This window comes from Dreissena polymorpha, chromosome 12 (genome assembly GCF_020536995.1).
Source record: "Dreissena polymorpha isolate Duluth1 chromosome 12, UMN_Dpol_1.0, whole genome shotgun sequence".
NCBI classification, from domain to species: domain Eukaryota; kingdom Metazoa; phylum Mollusca; class Bivalvia; order Myida; family Dreissenidae; genus Dreissena; species Dreissena polymorpha.
In genome coordinates this window covers 41,847,224-41,865,127 of record NC_068366.1, presented here as the reverse complement: position 1 = coordinate 41,865,127, position 17,904 = coordinate 41,847,224, and the positions used below count along the sequence as shown (strand labels likewise).

Here is a 17,904-nt window from a genome sequence, read left to right as displayed (position 1 = left end):
CATTTTATGATTTTTTTTTATGTCCCCCACTATAGTAGTGGGGGACATATTGTTTTTGCCCTGTCTTTTGGTCTGTTGGTCTGTTGGTCTGTTTGCGCCAACTTTAACATTTTGCAATAACTTTTGCTATATTGAAGATAGCAACTTCATATTTGGCATGCATGTGTATCTCATGAAGCTGCACATTTTGAGTGGTGAAAGATCAAGGTCAAGGTCATCCTTCAAGGTCAGAGGTCAAATATATGTGGCCAAAATCACTCATTTTATGAATACTTTTGCAATATTGAAGATAGCAACTTGATATTTGGCATGCATGTGTATCTCATGAAGCTGCACATTTTGAGTGGTGAAAGGTCAAGGTCAAGGTCATCCTTCAAGGTCAGAGGTCAAATATATATGGCCCAAATCGCTTATTTTATAAATACTTTTGCAATATTGAAGATAGCAACTTGATATTTGGCATGCATGTGCATCTCACGGAGCTGCACATTTTGAGTGGTGAAAGGTCAAGGTCATCCTTCAAGGTCAGAGGTCAAATATATGTGGCCCAAATCGCTTATTTTATGAATACTTTTGCAATATTGAAGATAGCAACTTGATATTTTGCATTCATTTGTATCTCATAGAGCTGCACATTTTGAGTGGTGAAAGGTCAAGGTCAAGGTCATCCTTCACAAGGTCAAGGCCATCCTTCAAGGTCAAACATCATATAGGGGGACATTGTGTTTCACAAACACATCTTGTTTTTTTTTTTGTTTTTTCCTTAGAAAGATGTGTCTCATGTTATTATATCTCAATTCTATTTTAATTTAATCTTTTCAAACATACTAAATTATGAAAAATGCAATGAATATAGTGCAAACATGTACAAATGAAATAATGAGAGAGTAAGTAAAAAAATCCCCCCAAAAGGGAAACGCCGCGAAAATTCCCCCTCTTAAGGGCTGCGGACCCCTCCCCTCAAAGTAGTGTGAGGGCCCTGGGATAACAGTATACATACCGATTTTCTAATGTGCACATTTATCCGATAATCCAATATAATTGCAAAATCACATTCGAAAAAATAATCTTGAACATTTATGACGAGAAATATGTTTAAGAATTTCATAAACACATCCATCATGCCAAGGCCATTTTTCAGAAAAAGAGGACAGTGCATCATGGGACAGAGCTTTCATTGGACGAGCAAATTTAAAGTAAGATTGGATGCAATACAATACATGTACAAAGAAATGTTTTATTGCCTCATACAGGTCATGTAAAAAAGTCCCGGGGACTTTCTGATAACGGACCAAAATGAAAGTGAATCTCTGTTAACAAGTAAATGTTAACAAGTATACTGTGTTAGCATGTAAATAAATCGTCAGGATTATTTAATTTATTTTTTGTACTCGTACTGAAACATTAAACATACACAAAGATCTTTTTATTTAACAAGCATGTATAGCATATAAAAAACAATAACACAGCCATAGTTTATACAATGAACCACTCTGATAGGGAATACAATAATGTAATAAACACTGACTCACGAGTTTTTCACACTTATTGACATTACACAACAGATTAACACCAATTAGCTGTCGTGTGTCGTTTAACCTCTAATCGATTAAGATCAGTTAAACGGACAGATAAAGAAATCAAGCTGTGATTGCTGCCATCTTTGAATTTCTGAAGTTGCATAACATGGATTGGAATCAGAAATGGAAGGTTGGAGAAAAAACGGGTTCCAAGCACCCCCCGCATTGTATTGGACACAGCGTTGTAACGGATCACACTATATTGGAGTTACAGTGTATGTTGTTTCCTTATTAGCTCTGCTTTTTCGGAGAAAACCCCAGGTATTGTCATAGCTAGCTCGTCGTCCGCCGTCAGCTGTCCGCTGAAACTTTAAAATGTAGATGCACCTTGATGAGTTATACACGCCACACCCATTTTTGGGTCACTAGGTCAAAGGTCAAGGTCACTGTGACCTCTAAAAAAATAAATATGACAAGCTTTCATTTATTCAAAATTGCACTCGCAGCCGAGCATTGGCATCCGTTATGCCGTGCTCTTGTATAACATAATGGTCAGACTTGTAAATAATGTTCATTCAAATGTTCATTTCACAAAATGTGCCCTCATCCAAGCTTAAGAGCTGGATGAGGGGCATTATTGGAATAAAGCTGGAGGCTAAGAATGCATTATCTAGCATATTGTCCTAGCAATATGAAGCAACGATCGTGCTTTAAAGATTCCATAAATAAATTTAAACCTGATTTAACGAATAAAAAGCAATTGAAATCTAAATCAAGCACTGCCATTGATACTTCCGGATGTGAACCCCGTACCAAACCATAATTGAAAGTCAAAGGTGTTCAAAATGGGAAGGGAAAAAATATGCTAAATATTTTTAGAATACAAGTTTTATCCCATCTTGTATGATAAAAAAAAAATTATAGTAACAAATTATAACATATAATTAACACCATGGGCGGGTTTATACATGCTTAGCCTCCGGCTTTATTCCAATAATGTCCCTCATCCAGTGCTGAAGCTTCGATGAGGGCACATTATTTTCATGAAGCTTTTGGCTTTCGCATGTATTATCTAGTATCTTTAAAGAAACAAAGCACCTTGCAAAATAGTACATTGAAATAAACAAACCTCATCATGTTTAGTATTGTATTTGCCTTTTGGTCAACAAATACTACAACAACTGTATCAAGTTACTTGCTACATGTACATATAAACACAAAATTCAAAATCTCATGTTAAATCAAACATCTTATTGAATTATAACACGTCACAAACACAAATCTGTTCAAACGTTTAAATCTAGAATTTTATCCTTTTTCAAATTGACAAGCTTATAATTATAAAAATAAATGCCTTCATTGAACACTTACAAACATTTAAAACACTGTGAACAAATCACAGTTTATTATTTACTTGCTCTCGCAAATAGAACTTCTTAAACTTTTTATCTGAGGACCAGTCAGCCCTTTCTAGAATATTTATGCCATCCTTCGAAGAAGGCGTATATTGTTTTGCACATGTCGGTCGGTCCGTCGCACCTTTGGTCCGTCGGTCTGTCCACCAGATGGTTTCCGGATAATAACTCAAGAACGCTTAGGCCTAGGATCATAAAACTTCATTGGTACATTGATCATGACTCGCAGATGACCCCTATTGATTTTCAGGTCACTAGGTCAAAGGTCAAGGTCACGGTGACTAGAACCAGTAAAATGGTTTCTGGATGATAACTCAAGAACGCTTACGCCTAGGATCATTAAACTTCATAGGTACATTGATCATGACTCGCAGATGAGCCCTATAGATTTTCAAGTCACTAGGTCAAAGGTCAAGGTCACGGTGACTCGACACAGAAAAATGGTTACCGGATGATAACTCAAGAATGCTTACGCCTAGGATCATGAAACTTCATAGGTACATTGATCATGACTCGCAGATGACCCCTATTGATTTTCAGGTCACTAGGTCAAAGTGACAAAAAATGTATTCACACAATGGCTGCCACTACAACTGACAGCCCATATAGGGGGTATGCATGTTTTACAAACAGCCCTTGTTTTCAGAGAACATCCTCTTGAAAATGCCGTGCTGCAGGCACAGATGCACTTTTATATGAATGAGCTTTGAACTGATCAGTATTCCTGACATAAGCAAAACATTTTTCAGCCACCTTGCAATTGTACTTGTTGTAACCAATTGAAATAAAAAGTTTTGTAGACTTTTTAAACACTTACGTAGTATTAGCTCACCTGATTTTTCAGGTGAGCTTTTGTGACCGGTCTTTGTCGGTCGTATGTCCGTCCTTCTGTCTGTCAGTCCGTAAACATTTTCTCGTAAACACTCTAGAGGCCACATTTCTTGTCCTATCTTCATGAAACTTGGTCGGAAGCTTTGTCCCAATGAAATCTCGACCGAGTTTGAAACTGGGTAGTGCCGGGTCAAAAACTAGGTCACTAGGTCAAAAAAAAGAAAAACCTTGTAAACACTGTAGAAGTCACATTTCGTGCCCAATCTTCATGTAACTTTGTCAAAATGTTTGTCTTAATGATATCTTGGTTGAGTTCAAAAGTGGTTCCGATCCGTTGAAAAACCCTATTGATTTTCAGGTCACTAGGTCAAAGGTCAAAATCACGGTGGCTAGAACCAGTAAAATGGTTTCTGGATGATAACTCAAGAACTCTTATGCCTAGGATCATGAAACTTCATAGGTACAATGATCATGACTTGCAAAGGACCCCTATTGATTTTCAGGTCACTAGGTCAAAGGTCAAGGTCACGGTGACCTGAAATAGTAAAATGGTTTCTGGATGATAACTCAAGAACGCTTATGCCTAAGTTCATGAAACTTCATAGGTATATTGATCATGACTCACAGATGACCCCTATTGATTATCAGGTCACTAGGTCAAAGGTCAAGGTCACAGTTCCAAATAACGTATTCACACAAAGGCTGTCAAGGTCACGGTGACTCAACTTGGAAAAATGTTTTTTGGATGATAACTCAAGAATGCTTACGCCTAGGATCATGAAACTTCATAGGTATATTGATCATGACTCGCAGATGAAATAATGATGAAACTTGACCAGGATGTTTGTCTGGACAATATCTAGGTCAAGTTTGACATTTGGTAAAGATTGAATGAACCGACTCCCCTCAGGTGAGCGAACTAGGGCCATCTTAGCCCTCTTGTTAATATAATGCCATAATGTATGCATATCAGATACCACATACAGATTCATCTTTAAAATCTTCAATGAAAATGCTTTTCTATTTTTGGAAGTTTTAAACAAAACATAAAGAGAATGTAACACTTTACTTTTCTCATGTATGACAAATCCATGGACACATGAGTATGTGCACTAGGTGCAGTAGCAAACAAAATTAAAGCTACAATTTCAAAAAAAGATTTGAAACAGGATATAAGACTTTAAAAAACTTAGAAACTATAGAAATATCCCAGGAAACATTGTACCTTGCTAAAGGTGGAGAACAATGAAACACACATTCATTCCTCCCGTTTTTTGGTCAAATGTCCCGACAATTTAAATTGGATTTCCTGATTTGGACCTGAACAATTCTGGCATGTATGTTGAACAGCAAAGATCTTGTGAAGAAGATTTATAAAAATATTTGACTTTTTAAACAAATCCATCTGATTAGTAATTAAACTCAAATATTGAGAGTTATATGCATTTGCATTAACATAATTTGGACTGTTAGTTGGTTTCTAAGATGTTAAATGGTCACTTTTATCAAACCATCCTGCAACACATTATTTGTGTTGAAGTTCACATGTGGCATATTGTGTTATAATTACTGTAATTACCCTAAGTTTTCGGACACTTACAATGTTTGTTTTTTTATTATGAAAATTTAGATACGAAAAATATTAAAAAATTACAGGTGTCCGAAAATTTAGAGACAAAAATTAAGGTGATGCAAAATCAATGTACAATAATTTTCTCTAATGATTAGCTCTTCTTTTTCTGCTTAAAGAAATAAATACAACTTCACAGCTTTGCTAAATCTTGCCTGAAATATATAGAATACAAAAAGTTGAAACAGAAAACATTCTGCTTCCTTAATAGGATGACACTGTTTCAAATGCTGTTCGGTGAATCCATTATATTCTACCGGTATACATGGTTATTTACCAAAGTACTCCCATGTAATTGTCTATTGCTCTCAGGCATGCATCTGTCAGGTTTTATGACCTTAATCCGGTTTTATAAATCCATGATCGAAGTGTCACGAAATAAGCGAAAACAGGGCCAAAGTATGTAAAATAACGCAGTGAAATATACTTTCCGAAAATTAAGAGACATTTAAAATGGACGAAAACATATACTTCGGAAAATTAAGGTGTCACGAAAAATAAATTTTATTGCTATAATAGAGGGTGTCAAAAAACAAAGTGTCTGAAAATTTCAAGTAATTACGGTAATCTGTTTGGGTTAAATATACAGTTACTACCTATGTTAGTGATGACATGTGAACTGGTGTAAACATGTAATTGTTTGGGCTCAACGTTTGTTGTCATTACAGTTTCATGGTACATGTGTTGAGATTAGTAAAACAAGTCAGTCTAGTCCGTTATGCACATTCTTATACATTGATGGATTACATGGTAAAAGTAAACACACACAAATTTTGAATTGTTCAATTCTTCAGTTATCTAAAAACTGACTATGAATGTATGTACTGATTTTTACTTAAATGGAAAATGATTATGCTTATGTAGTTAATATTTGAGTGGGATATACAGCTGTTGTATTGCAGAATTATAATAAAACAATTCTTTCGAATCTAAATTATAGTTGTCCATTATTATGAGAACGAGAACATTCATTTTGTGCAAATTATGTAAATAGAATAAGGATTTAAGGAGACCCATCAAAATTGTTTTTAATAGGATTATTTATAAATCAAGCATGGTCAAACAAGTAAACTACTTTTGGAAGTATATAATAAAATACATTTTTGTATGTAAAATATGTTAGTATGCTTATTTATTACATGTCTTGGACAATCCAAAAATTATGCAAAATTTGCAAGCTTGATTGTTATTTGATAGTACATAATTTGAGACTAAGTTATGATTATACACTACGCGACCCGCGTTTTTTGCCTAAATCACCGACACGCGGTGGACATTATTTATTTTGGGTGACAAATCACCGCTAGGTTGAGCATGATCATGGCAAATGCTATAAATAGAATCTCCGCGGTGATTCACCGCGACTTACCGCGTTCACGGTCAAACGCGGTGAAGTACGATATTCCTATGTTACATGTATAATCTTCACAGCGATTATAACAATATGGGATTATTAGCATTGTTAGCAGATATAAGGGAGTATCCCTTTTAAAATTTCAACATATATTTCACACCCATGTCCCTGACAGGTTTTTTCTGTCCTTTTAAATGCCGCATTTAAAACAAACCGTGTTTGCACCTAGCTTAAGGACACCACATCTGAAGGAGTGATAATTGCGTTGATTATGCAATTAACAGTTTGAAGCCATGGAGAACTCCTGAATGATTGTAATGTAATAGTCGTATTTTTTCGAGTCCCTCGATTCCGCCACACATACGCTTCAACTGTCTCAGTCACATACATGCAACTTTTTCCGTCTTTATCCATTACTCGTTAATCCCGCATATGCCCGATTTCCGTTTTTTAAAAACGAATTCTGGTTAATATTGAAGATACAAGTGCTAAAGATTGTCAAACACAAACTGGGTCGCAATTTTCAAAAGTATCAAATGAATTTCTGCATATTTTTCTATTTATAGATTTGATGAAATAAGCACCCAATCAGATTAAGGTTTGCATGCGTCGTGTACAGCTATTTTCGGTTACAAATTCTAGCCAAAAATACATAGTGCACATGAATTAAATGAATTTCTTTGTCATGTTAAAAAGATAGATATCTACGTCTCTGATAGCAGGTAAATTATTGATATCATAAATTTTAATTTCCATTAAAAGTTTCGTTGTGAATTTCAACTAAATTAACAGGGTATCATGCGAAATACTTGGCATTGACATTTCCTCTTAATAAAATATAATTCAAACATGCTGTTGCGCTGTTTCAGTTACTTCATTATTGAAACAATTATTGTATTGTGTACTGACTGCACACAAGTGTTGTGTACAGTTCATATTCTTCTTCAACGACCAATAAACAACTTAATTTAAATTTAGATTCATGCAACATTTACAAATCATTGTCTGGGAATCGAGAAAAGTAAATGTTAATTTTGTGAAAATAAACCAATGTTTGTTTGTATTTCAATTGGCAAACTTATATGCATCCAACCTGTCAATAAAGACCACTCAAGCGATTTGGTCGTTGTGGTCTTTGTTCACAGGTGGTCTTTATTCGCAGGGTCGATTGAAACTTTACAAAATATGCTAGTAGTTTTTTAACAGGTACCTTATCTATGTATGTGCTCTATTGCTTAAATGTTTGAATACTTATGCATGTATAATGAAATAAAGGATGGAAAACACAGTTTTGTTTTACATTTGTATATTTATTACATGTTGTATTTCTATTCCCTTCTGTTTTTATTATTTATTTAATTTATCATATACTGTATAAATAACTATTGACATACATGTATACGTACATGTACATGTAATTCTACAAAGAGCAAAGTACAAAATACACATAACATAGCAAACATTTATACATGAAATACATGAATCACTACTACACAACCAGTAAAGTTGATAATAATGGACAATAAATGACATCTGATAATTATATAAGACTGAAAACATCCAAGAATAAGATTCCAGACAGATACTCAACGTACCAGTAGAAACCACTTATGCACTAAGTCATTCACTGACGCGAATTCCGACTCACGCTTAGGGCGTTTACTTTCAGAGTTTACGTTCTCCTCGAATTCGTCCATTATCTCATGTTTACGCTTTAAAATGCTCTGAATGTGAGTTTTTCCTAAATCAAGATCACTAGCCACTTGTCTACAGCTGTGTCCTTTACCTAACAAACTAATGACCTTAACGCGTTCTTCCAACGTCAAGAACTTACGCTTGGAAGCCACGATGGTTGATTGAACTGACAATTTACTTCACTATAATCTATGAACGTCTTATTACGGAGAAATTTAAGAAGAGAATGACTATCAAAATGTTTGTCTTTAATAGGCATCGTAAATGATAGGAAACCATTAATTTCTTAAATGAGTTTATGAAAGCCCCAAATTTGTCTTTGATATTTTCGGCAATTAGTACATTAATCGCGAGTCACTTATATACAAAGGCAAATTTTTACACTTTTTACAAACTGTCAAATGCATAAAAGAAGCAGGCGACTACCAATTAGCAATGCATGTTAAATAAACAAACAACTGCTATCGAGTGCGATAAACTGTCACTTGCCAATATCTCCATAGCGACCGACGAGTCCCCTGGTAAGATGTGTATCACGTGACTACGCAGCGTCCTGGCGGCCATTTTGTTTTTTGAAAGTTGTGAAATCGTTGATTTTTATGATTGCAGTGGTCGTTGTAAGCTATCAAAATGGAGATTTGGAAATGTAAAAGGGTGGTCGTTGGTCTTTGTTCACAGGTGGGCTTTATTTGCAGGTTAAATATATAGTGAAATCGTTCGGGAGGAAATCGGTGTGGTCGTTATTGACTGTTGGTCGCTATTAACAGGGCGGTCGCTCGGGCAGGTTAGACTGTATATATAAATTGTGTCGTCTGTATACAGTATGTTGGGTTGGTTCTCATTATAAGCAATTCTAATTAAATTAATAACGTTATTTTAAATGTTTTAAGCAAGTCTGTTTCCGAGATCATATATGGGAATTAACTGTGTGAGCTACTTCAATATGTTTACTGAGCTATACAATCATTGTTTTGACAGACTACACGTGCTTATCTGAAGTATGTTTCTGGTAATACACAGGATATTGTATGTTCGGGTCTTGATTGGATAATAAAACAAAGACGCAGTCGGTGGTTTTCGGTAGAACTTTTGTACTGACCAACTTAATCATTAATAATGCATGTGCTTATCTTACATCTAGGGATCATAAACACGGGTCCTAGCCACTTGTACAGGCCATAGTACACAGTCCCCATGGTTACTTTCAGTAGCACACGTGGTCAGAAACTAACAAATTCGAGTAGTAAAGCACAGAGATTATGATCTGAAAAATTGCATGGGGCCCGAAATGAAACAGAATGCCACCAAATCAAAAGATTCACCGCCTAATTGAAAGTGTAACAAACTTTGTTAAAAACATTTAAAATAACAATAATTCCGAATGATCACAGCTTCCATTTTCAAAAGTATATTCCGTTCAACATTGCTCAATAAATTGTAAAGACAAACGTTAATAATTTTTCCATCAAATGAGTTTTACACGCTACGATTTTATTAAATAGCAGTTCAATCGGGACGGCGGTTTTCCCACTGAACACGCGTACTTCGCCTGAAGCAATGTGTAAATTTAAATTTAGATGCACATGTACAAGTTATTTTCTGAAAATCGGGACGAAGTGAAAGCATTCATTTTAAAAATAAACAAACATTTTATTTATTTCAAACAGTCGAAATTATTTATATTTGTGTAGTCTGTGTATTTTATCAACTATTATGCAAATAGATATAGTATTTTTTCGACGTTTAAAGCAAGTCTCCAAGATTTAACTGTGTAAATTTCTTTGATTTCTACTGACATACAAAATCAGTGTTTTAACAAATGGCATCCGATGGTAATTGTATGAAGTATGCAGAGAAGCTGACGAAATGTTAAAATAATCGCGTAGAAGTAAAAAAAAAAATCAGGGTATTATCTGTATATGTTTCTTATATCTGTGAATTATTGCTGAGTGCTTCGGCATGATGCGGAGTGAATACTCGTTATGGATGCGGAGGAACTTCGAAAACAAAAGAATGTGTTTTGTTTTTGTTTTGCGTGAGCTGTACTGGACAATTGTTATTTCAACAAATAAAGATATTGTTTGGAAATCATGATTTGACATTCAGCAAGTAGGGTGTTTACTGTCATATTGAAATACATTTTCGCGATCTAATGTGATCGTTGATAATGTTGACATTAGTTAATAAGTTGAAATTTAAATCTAGTAGTCACCGCGAATCGCGGTGTTTCGCGATGATTCTACAGCTGATCTTTATCGCGAGATGGTCAGAGTGAAATCACGGCGGAATCACCCGTAGAGTGTTATCGCCGCCAATCACTGTGATTCGTCACATTGGCACTAACGCGGTGATGTGAGATTTAGGCAAAAATCGCGGGTTGCGTAGTGTATATTCAATAAATAAGGTGTCAACGATCTATAATGAATTGTGTTGCCTACAAACTATACTTGCAGTGTGATTTATAAATAATCTTTGAAAATGTTTTCTGGAAGGAGTAGTAGTAGTAGAAGTTGTAGTAGTTTATGACATATTGAAAGCTTATTCATACAAGATTAATGCTGAAATTAGTGAATGAGCTCAAATAAAGACCACATTTAGCTTTTGCAAGAATTTTTGCAATGTAACTGAAACATTTCAAATATTTTGTGATTAAAGAGGGCATTTTAACTTTACTTTATATACATAAGCAACAAAAATCAGTGTTGTAACAATAGCACAATTGTGGTGTTTGTATTTAAAACTTATCAATCTTTAAAAAATTATAATAAGACTTGCTGACAGTACAGTACATAAAGAAAGTCCTTAAAATGTGTATATCAGAAACTGTTGATTCACGCTAAATGTAAATTATCGGTTTAATTTGTGAAACCGTGTGACAATCCATACTTAGAATTCAATTAAATTTGAGTTCTAGGAGTCAATATTTGACTATACCATACAGTCAGCCATCAAAAGATATCATGAACTGGTCCAAAACTCCGTTGTTTAAGGTTAGTAGTTCATGTTTATGTGTCTGAATTAATTATGGTGCATTAATATTCTGTCATACATTATTTGTGGTGTTGATTTAATGGTATGCCATTAAGAATTAATGTTAGAGTGTAGAATAATAATGTGTATGCCTTGTTTGCTTTTACATATATAGTCAAAGACCATTGAACATTTATGACTTATGTAATTTGGCAGTTTTTTTCTGACAGTCAGATATTGTTCAAAGTTCACATTTATTTTTTGAAAGCTGAACAGGAACTTAAATTTGAGTAATTCTCTCTTACATTCTATAAGCTATGCAAGAGGCATGATTTAATTTTTAACAGAACATAAACACAAATGCTCAGTTGATAGTTATTTGTGTTGAACCGCAGATTTTAAAGGCACACACGTCCAGGCTTCGGAAAAGCGTTAATGTATCTGATATATTATTAACATGTTTTCAGTCCAAACTGAATAGGTACTAAAACTTCAGGTTCGAAGAAGATACTAGAGGTGGATTAGTTTGTATTATTATTGTTGCCCATTAAATCATGCAGCAATATTTGTTATCATAGATCTAACTTACTTGAGAATAATTATCTTCACTAATAATATATCTTTTAGGATTCCCTTCTAAAATGGTGCCTAAACTTTGTTTTATCTGGTAAATACATATATATAAGAATGTCAAAATTTGTAAAACTGATTGTATAGGCATATGTGAAATTGTGCAGTTAAAAGATGTTTCATGTTTTTCATACACAAATAATGCATTTCAAAAAAAATATTTGATTCATCTGGCAATTATGAATATTTAAGCACAAATTCAATAATAATTGCTAAGTACTGCATAAGGTTTCCTTTCGGACACAAAGAATTAGAAATGAGCCCATTAAATATTAAATTTCACTATGGCCTTTGATTCCAGGAATTCTTTGTTTCTTTTCTCGAAAGCTTTTTTGCAGGATTGAGTTACACATACATGTACTTTCAGGAACAAAAGCGTAACTATCGTAGTCAGAAGAAGCAGGCAGCTCAGGAGTTACTGAGCACGCTAAAGGACCCCTCAGTGATTGTGCTAGGTGACTGGCTCAAGGTGAGGGGCACCCTCAAGTCCTGGACCAAACTCTGGTGTGTCCTTAAACCTGGCCTCCTTGTGCTGTATAAGAGCGAAAAACAAAAGGTTGGTTGTTTTAATATACATCCTATGTCATTAGTGTGTTTAGGTATGTCATGTGCTGAACAAGGGCGTACAATATAAACGTTAGAGATCCAACAGAAGGTCATTAGCGGGTTCACTGATATCTAAATGCCATGCACTGCACAAGAGAAAACAAAAAATGTTTGGTGTGATTATTTGTTCTATGAAGCCTGAGTGCTGTGTACTGTTTTAAGAGTGAAAAGCAGTTTGTTGTTTGAAATCACACAGGAGGTTTTCAAGTACTGTACAAGAGTGAAAATCGGTTTGTTGTTTGAAATCCAACAGGCGGTTTTCATGTCCTGTACAAGAGTGAAAAGTGGTTTGTTGTTTGAAATCCAGGAGGTTTTCGGTCAATAACTTAAGTAAGCATTGATTTATCCGGATGAAACATATGATCAAGCAAGCTAGCATGAAGACCTAGGATGTGTTCGGTATTTTTTTTTACAAATATGATATACTCTAACTTAAGTTTGGATAGAGGTATTTCTTTGAAATGTTATGTGTTGATGGCTTACATGCAGAGCTAGCTTAGTTTTGCATCACGACCCTGTCAGGTTAAGCTCATGGTCACTGTTACTTAAGATAGGAAAATGGTTAACTGTGAATATCTTGAGTTTGAATGGATGTCAAGTTCTGAAATTTAGTCACTATGTTGCGTACATGCAGTGCAGAATTATCATCTGAGTTCATTTGGGAACAAGTATTGTAAAGGTCAAGGTCACTGTAACCTGAAAAAGAAAAAAGTTCATAACTTGAGTTTTTGAGGAGGTATTGTGCTGGAATTTTGTGTTTAGGAAGGCGACCTATATACCTAGCTTGGAATTTCATCTGTGACCATTGGGTCATGATGGTCACTGTTTCTAAAATATTTAACTGTTTCTGCTCTATAGCTTAAGGGTGTTGTATTTAGCTCACCTGAGCACAACGTTCTCATGGTGAGCTTTTCTGATCACCTTTTGTCCGTCGTCCGTTATGCGTCGTGCGTTGTGAATTGTGCGGCGTCAACATTCCCTTGTTAACTCTTTAGAGGGCACATTTATTGTCCAATCTGCATGAAATTTGGTCAGAAGATTGGTCTTAATGATATCTTGGATGAGTTCGAAAATGGTTACGTTTGCTTGAAAAACGTGGCTGCCAAGAAGCGGGGCATTTTTCCTTATATGGCTATAAATGGCTATAGTAAAATCTTGTTAACACTCTAGAGGCCACAATTATTGTCTGATCTTTATGAAACTTGGTCAGAAGATTTATCCTAATAATATCTTGGATGAGTTCGAAAATGTTGCTGGTTGGTTGACAAACATGGCCGCCAGGGGGCGGGGCATTTTTCCTTATATGGCTATAGTAAAACCTTGTTTACACTCTAGAGGCCACATTTATTTTCCGATCTTCATGAAACTTGCTCAGAAGATTTGTCCCAATGATATCTTGGATGATTTCAAAAATGGTAACCTTTGCTTGAAAAACATGGCTGCCTAGGGGCGGGGCATTTTTCCTTATATGGCTATAGTAAAATCTTATTAACATTCTAGAGGCCACATTTATTGTCCAATCTTCATCAAACTCGATCAGAAGTTTCATCCCAATAATATCTTGGACGAGTTCGAAAATACTGCTGGTTGATTGAAAAACATTACAGCCAGGGGGCTGGGCACTTTTCCTTATATGGCTATATTAAAACCTTGTTAACACTCTAGAGGCAACATTTATTGTCCAATCTTCATAAAATTTGGTCAGAAGATTTGTCTTATTGATATTTTGGATGAGTTTGAAAATGGTTACGTTTGATTGAAAAACATGGATGCCAAGGGGCAGGGCATTTTTCCTTATATGGCTATATATGGCTATAGTAAAATCTTGTTAATACTCTAGAGGCCACATTTATAGTCCAATCTTTATGAAACTCAGTCAGAAGATTAATCCCAATAATATCTTGGACGAGTTCAAAAATGATGCTGGTTTGTTGAAAAACATGGCCACCACGGGGGCGGGGCATTTTTCCTTATATGGCTATAGTAAAACCCTAACACTCTAGAGGTCACATTTATTTTCCCATCATCATAAACCTTGGTCAGAAGATTTGTCCCAATGATATCTTGGATGAGTTCCAAAATGGTTTTGGTTGCTTTAAAAACATGGCCACCACAGGGCAGGGCATTTTTCCTTAAATGGATATATGGCTATAGTAAAACCTTGTTAACACAATGGAGGCCACAATTATTGTCCAGTCTTCATGAAGTTTGGTCAGAAGGTTGGTCTCAATGATATCTTGGATGAGTTTGAAAATAATTATGTTTGCTTGAAAAACATGGCTTTCAAGGGGCGGGGCAATTTTCCTTATATGGCTATAGTAAAATCTTGTAAACACTCTAGAGGCCACATTTACTGTCCGATCTTCATGAAACTTGGTCAGAAGATTCATCCTGATAATATCTTGGATGGGAAAAAAATGATGCCGGTTGGTTGAAAAACATGGCTGCCAGGGGGCGGGGCATTTATCCTTATATGGCTATAGTAAAACCTTGTTTACACTCTAGAGGCCACATTTATTTTCCGATCTTCATGAAACTTGATCAGAAGATTTGTCCCAATAATATCTTGTTATCTCAGGTGAGGGACTTTGGGCCTTTCAGGCCCTCTTGTTGTTGTTGTGTTGTTTTTTTTTTTTGGGGGGGGGGGGGGGCGAGGGATGGGGGTATAGGTCTCAAAATGATTATGTTGGTAGCTTCTGTAGACTTACCTTAGGATTGCAATTTGAATCAGTTGAATAAAGGTTAAGGTCACTGCCTACTTTGGTAGATGAAACTGTTTTCTATTCGTACCTTGTAAATTCCAAATGTAAAGTGCTATACAAAAGCAAAAACCAAAAGATTTGTAGTTATTAGGATTACTGTGCAATATCATCATTGTGAGAATATAAGAGAATGAGATCATAGTATTAGCCCTCTGTACAGCATTTAAAGGAAGTAACATTAAATTTTTAGTCTCTATTAACTAAAACATGGCAGACACAATAACAAATTGTCTAATATTTCACTGAACATCATGTAAATCAAGCATCAAATAAAGGCTTGACTCTTTATATTATGTACTAGAGCAATTAGATCTTGTTCTCCTATGGTTGCTGTATATTGTGTAAAAGTGTTTAAATTAATGTTTCCATTTGCAGAGCAACCATTGGGTTGGAACAGTTTTACTGAACACATGCAGACTGATAGAGAGACCATCAAAGAAAGATGGCTTCTGCTTCAAAATCTTCCACCCACTTGATCAGTCCATATGGGCTACAAAGGTGGGTTTTGACATGTTTCTTATACAATGTTGTAATTGACAATTTCCAACCACTATATCAATCCATATGGGCCACAAAGGCTGGTGTTTCCCATACAATTGTGTAATAAACCATTTCCACCCACTGGATCAGTCCAATATGTGCCACAAAAGGACATGTCTCTAACGCTCTAGAGGTCATATTAATTATGCCCCTCTTTGGAAAAGCGGCCTATAGTGTTTTGCATCTTTTTATTGCTTTTTAGCTCGGCTGTTTTCGGAGAAAACCAGAGGTATTGTCATAGCCAGCTCGGCATGTCCGCCGTCCGTGTCAAGGTTTGTAAAGGTTTTTAACATTGGTTCTAAAATCTAAGTCCTTCCATCTACAACTTTGAAACTTCATATGTAGATGCACCTTGATGAGTTCTACACGCCACACCCATTTTTGGGTCACTAGGTCAAAGGTCAAGGTCATTGTGACCTAAAAAAAAATAAATTATGACAAGCTTTCGCAGCCGAGTGTGGCACCCGTTATGCGTTGCTCTTGTTAGTGCAGTCAGATGGTCAGTTTGAAGACGATTTTATTTGGATATGATTTCTTGAGAATGCTTTGATCTATGATTCTGAAAGTCTCTATGATGGTTACTTAGCATTAAAGAAGCCTTTTGATTTCCCGGTCAATATGTCAAAAGGTCACCGGAGCTTGTAACAATATTTTAGACATGTAATAGCAAGTTAATTACTGTTAACAATCATTTTAACGATCCTTTAAGCAGACTTTCAATTATGATTAAACCAGGATGCAGGATCAATGGGGTTCTCAGGGGTTTACACTCAGGCTGGACAGAATGAAAATACACCCTTAAAAACTTTATTTTTGCCAATATTTCAAGTTATTGAAATATGTTTGCAAAAATCTTTAGTGCATACAAAGTTTTTTTTGCAGTTTGTGACAATATCTTAAAAGTTTAGAATACATCATTGAATATGTTGGAAATCTGTGCCAAAATTGTCTGTTGCGAGCAACATGGCCATGTATATTAATGTTCAACAATTCAAATTTTTTAACAAGAACATAGGCTTATTAAATAAAGTAATTCTGTTGTTTTTTTACATTGCCAAAAGCCACAAAAAAACTGTACTTTATGCACAAGTTGAAATTCTTCAGAAAAATTGTTAAAAAAGTTATTGAAAAAAGCACCTTACCAGTGTGTTTACATCCATTAACATCAATTTGTGAACCCCATATAGTCATGTGTCATTGGACACTGTATTCCTTAATTTTTTGATACATTATGGTAGTGGTGAGTTGATTAATCAGATCGTCGACGCGTCGCCAACGAATTGCTGCTGACGTGACGATGGCGATGAAAATTTCGAGTCGACGAAAAGTTGATGAATTTTTTACCGTACCGATAATTTTTTTACCATACCATTGCTGTTTACCGCTCAACTGAAACGAGCTTTTTTATTGGATAAAACAACACCTTTTAACCAATCAGCGATCGTACTACGGATATGTATAGGCAATTCATTCAAGATGTTCGTCAGAGAAGAATTTGTTCCCTTTCCTTAAACATTTAAGAAAAAATCTGAAGTTTGCAACCATTTTAGTGTCAAACTGATTGAACCTACTAAACCAGCAAAGGACGAGAACCTTGATATGAAATATGTGTTCTGTAATAACTGCAGAAAAGAGTACACGAACCATGGTTTATTTACTCTTAAGATAAAATCATGCAAACATAAGATATACATTGTTTATTTTGTCAATTTTCCAAGTTCATCTAGAAGAAATCCTGAATCATATATCACCCCAAAATGGCTGAAAATTAGGTTTTTTGTCAAGAAAAATAATTATAAAGTCACTTCCCACATATGGTTTCCTGGTCTTCCCCAGATGGTATCAATGTTATCCCAACATGGTCATTAAAAACGCAAATTTCTCCACAATAAATAGTTTTCTGGAGAAATCCTGCTGAGAGGTCATGGCAGACATGAGAAAGTTTGTATAA

General features: G+C 35.3%; 1 protein-coding gene across 8 annotated transcripts in view; it reads left to right on the top strand.

Moving 5' to 3' along the window:
* The window catches only part of LOC127854190 (oxysterol-binding protein-related protein 8-like), a 157,023-nt gene that overhangs the window by 89,970 nt on the left and 49,149 nt on the right, over positions 1–17,904 (top strand). For 7 of the 8 annotated variants that reach the window (XM_052389203.1, XM_052389206.1, XM_052389204.1 and 4 more), the window contains 2 exons: positions 12,413–12,601; positions 15,789–15,911. In XM_052389203.1, coding sequence (XP_052245163.1) covers positions 12,413–12,601; positions 15,789–15,911 — 312 coding nt within the window. Of the gene's footprint in view, positions 1–11,293; positions 11,436–12,412; positions 12,602–15,788; positions 15,912–17,904 lie in introns of those variants that run through there. The other variant, XM_052389209.1, reaches the window with a different exon arrangement.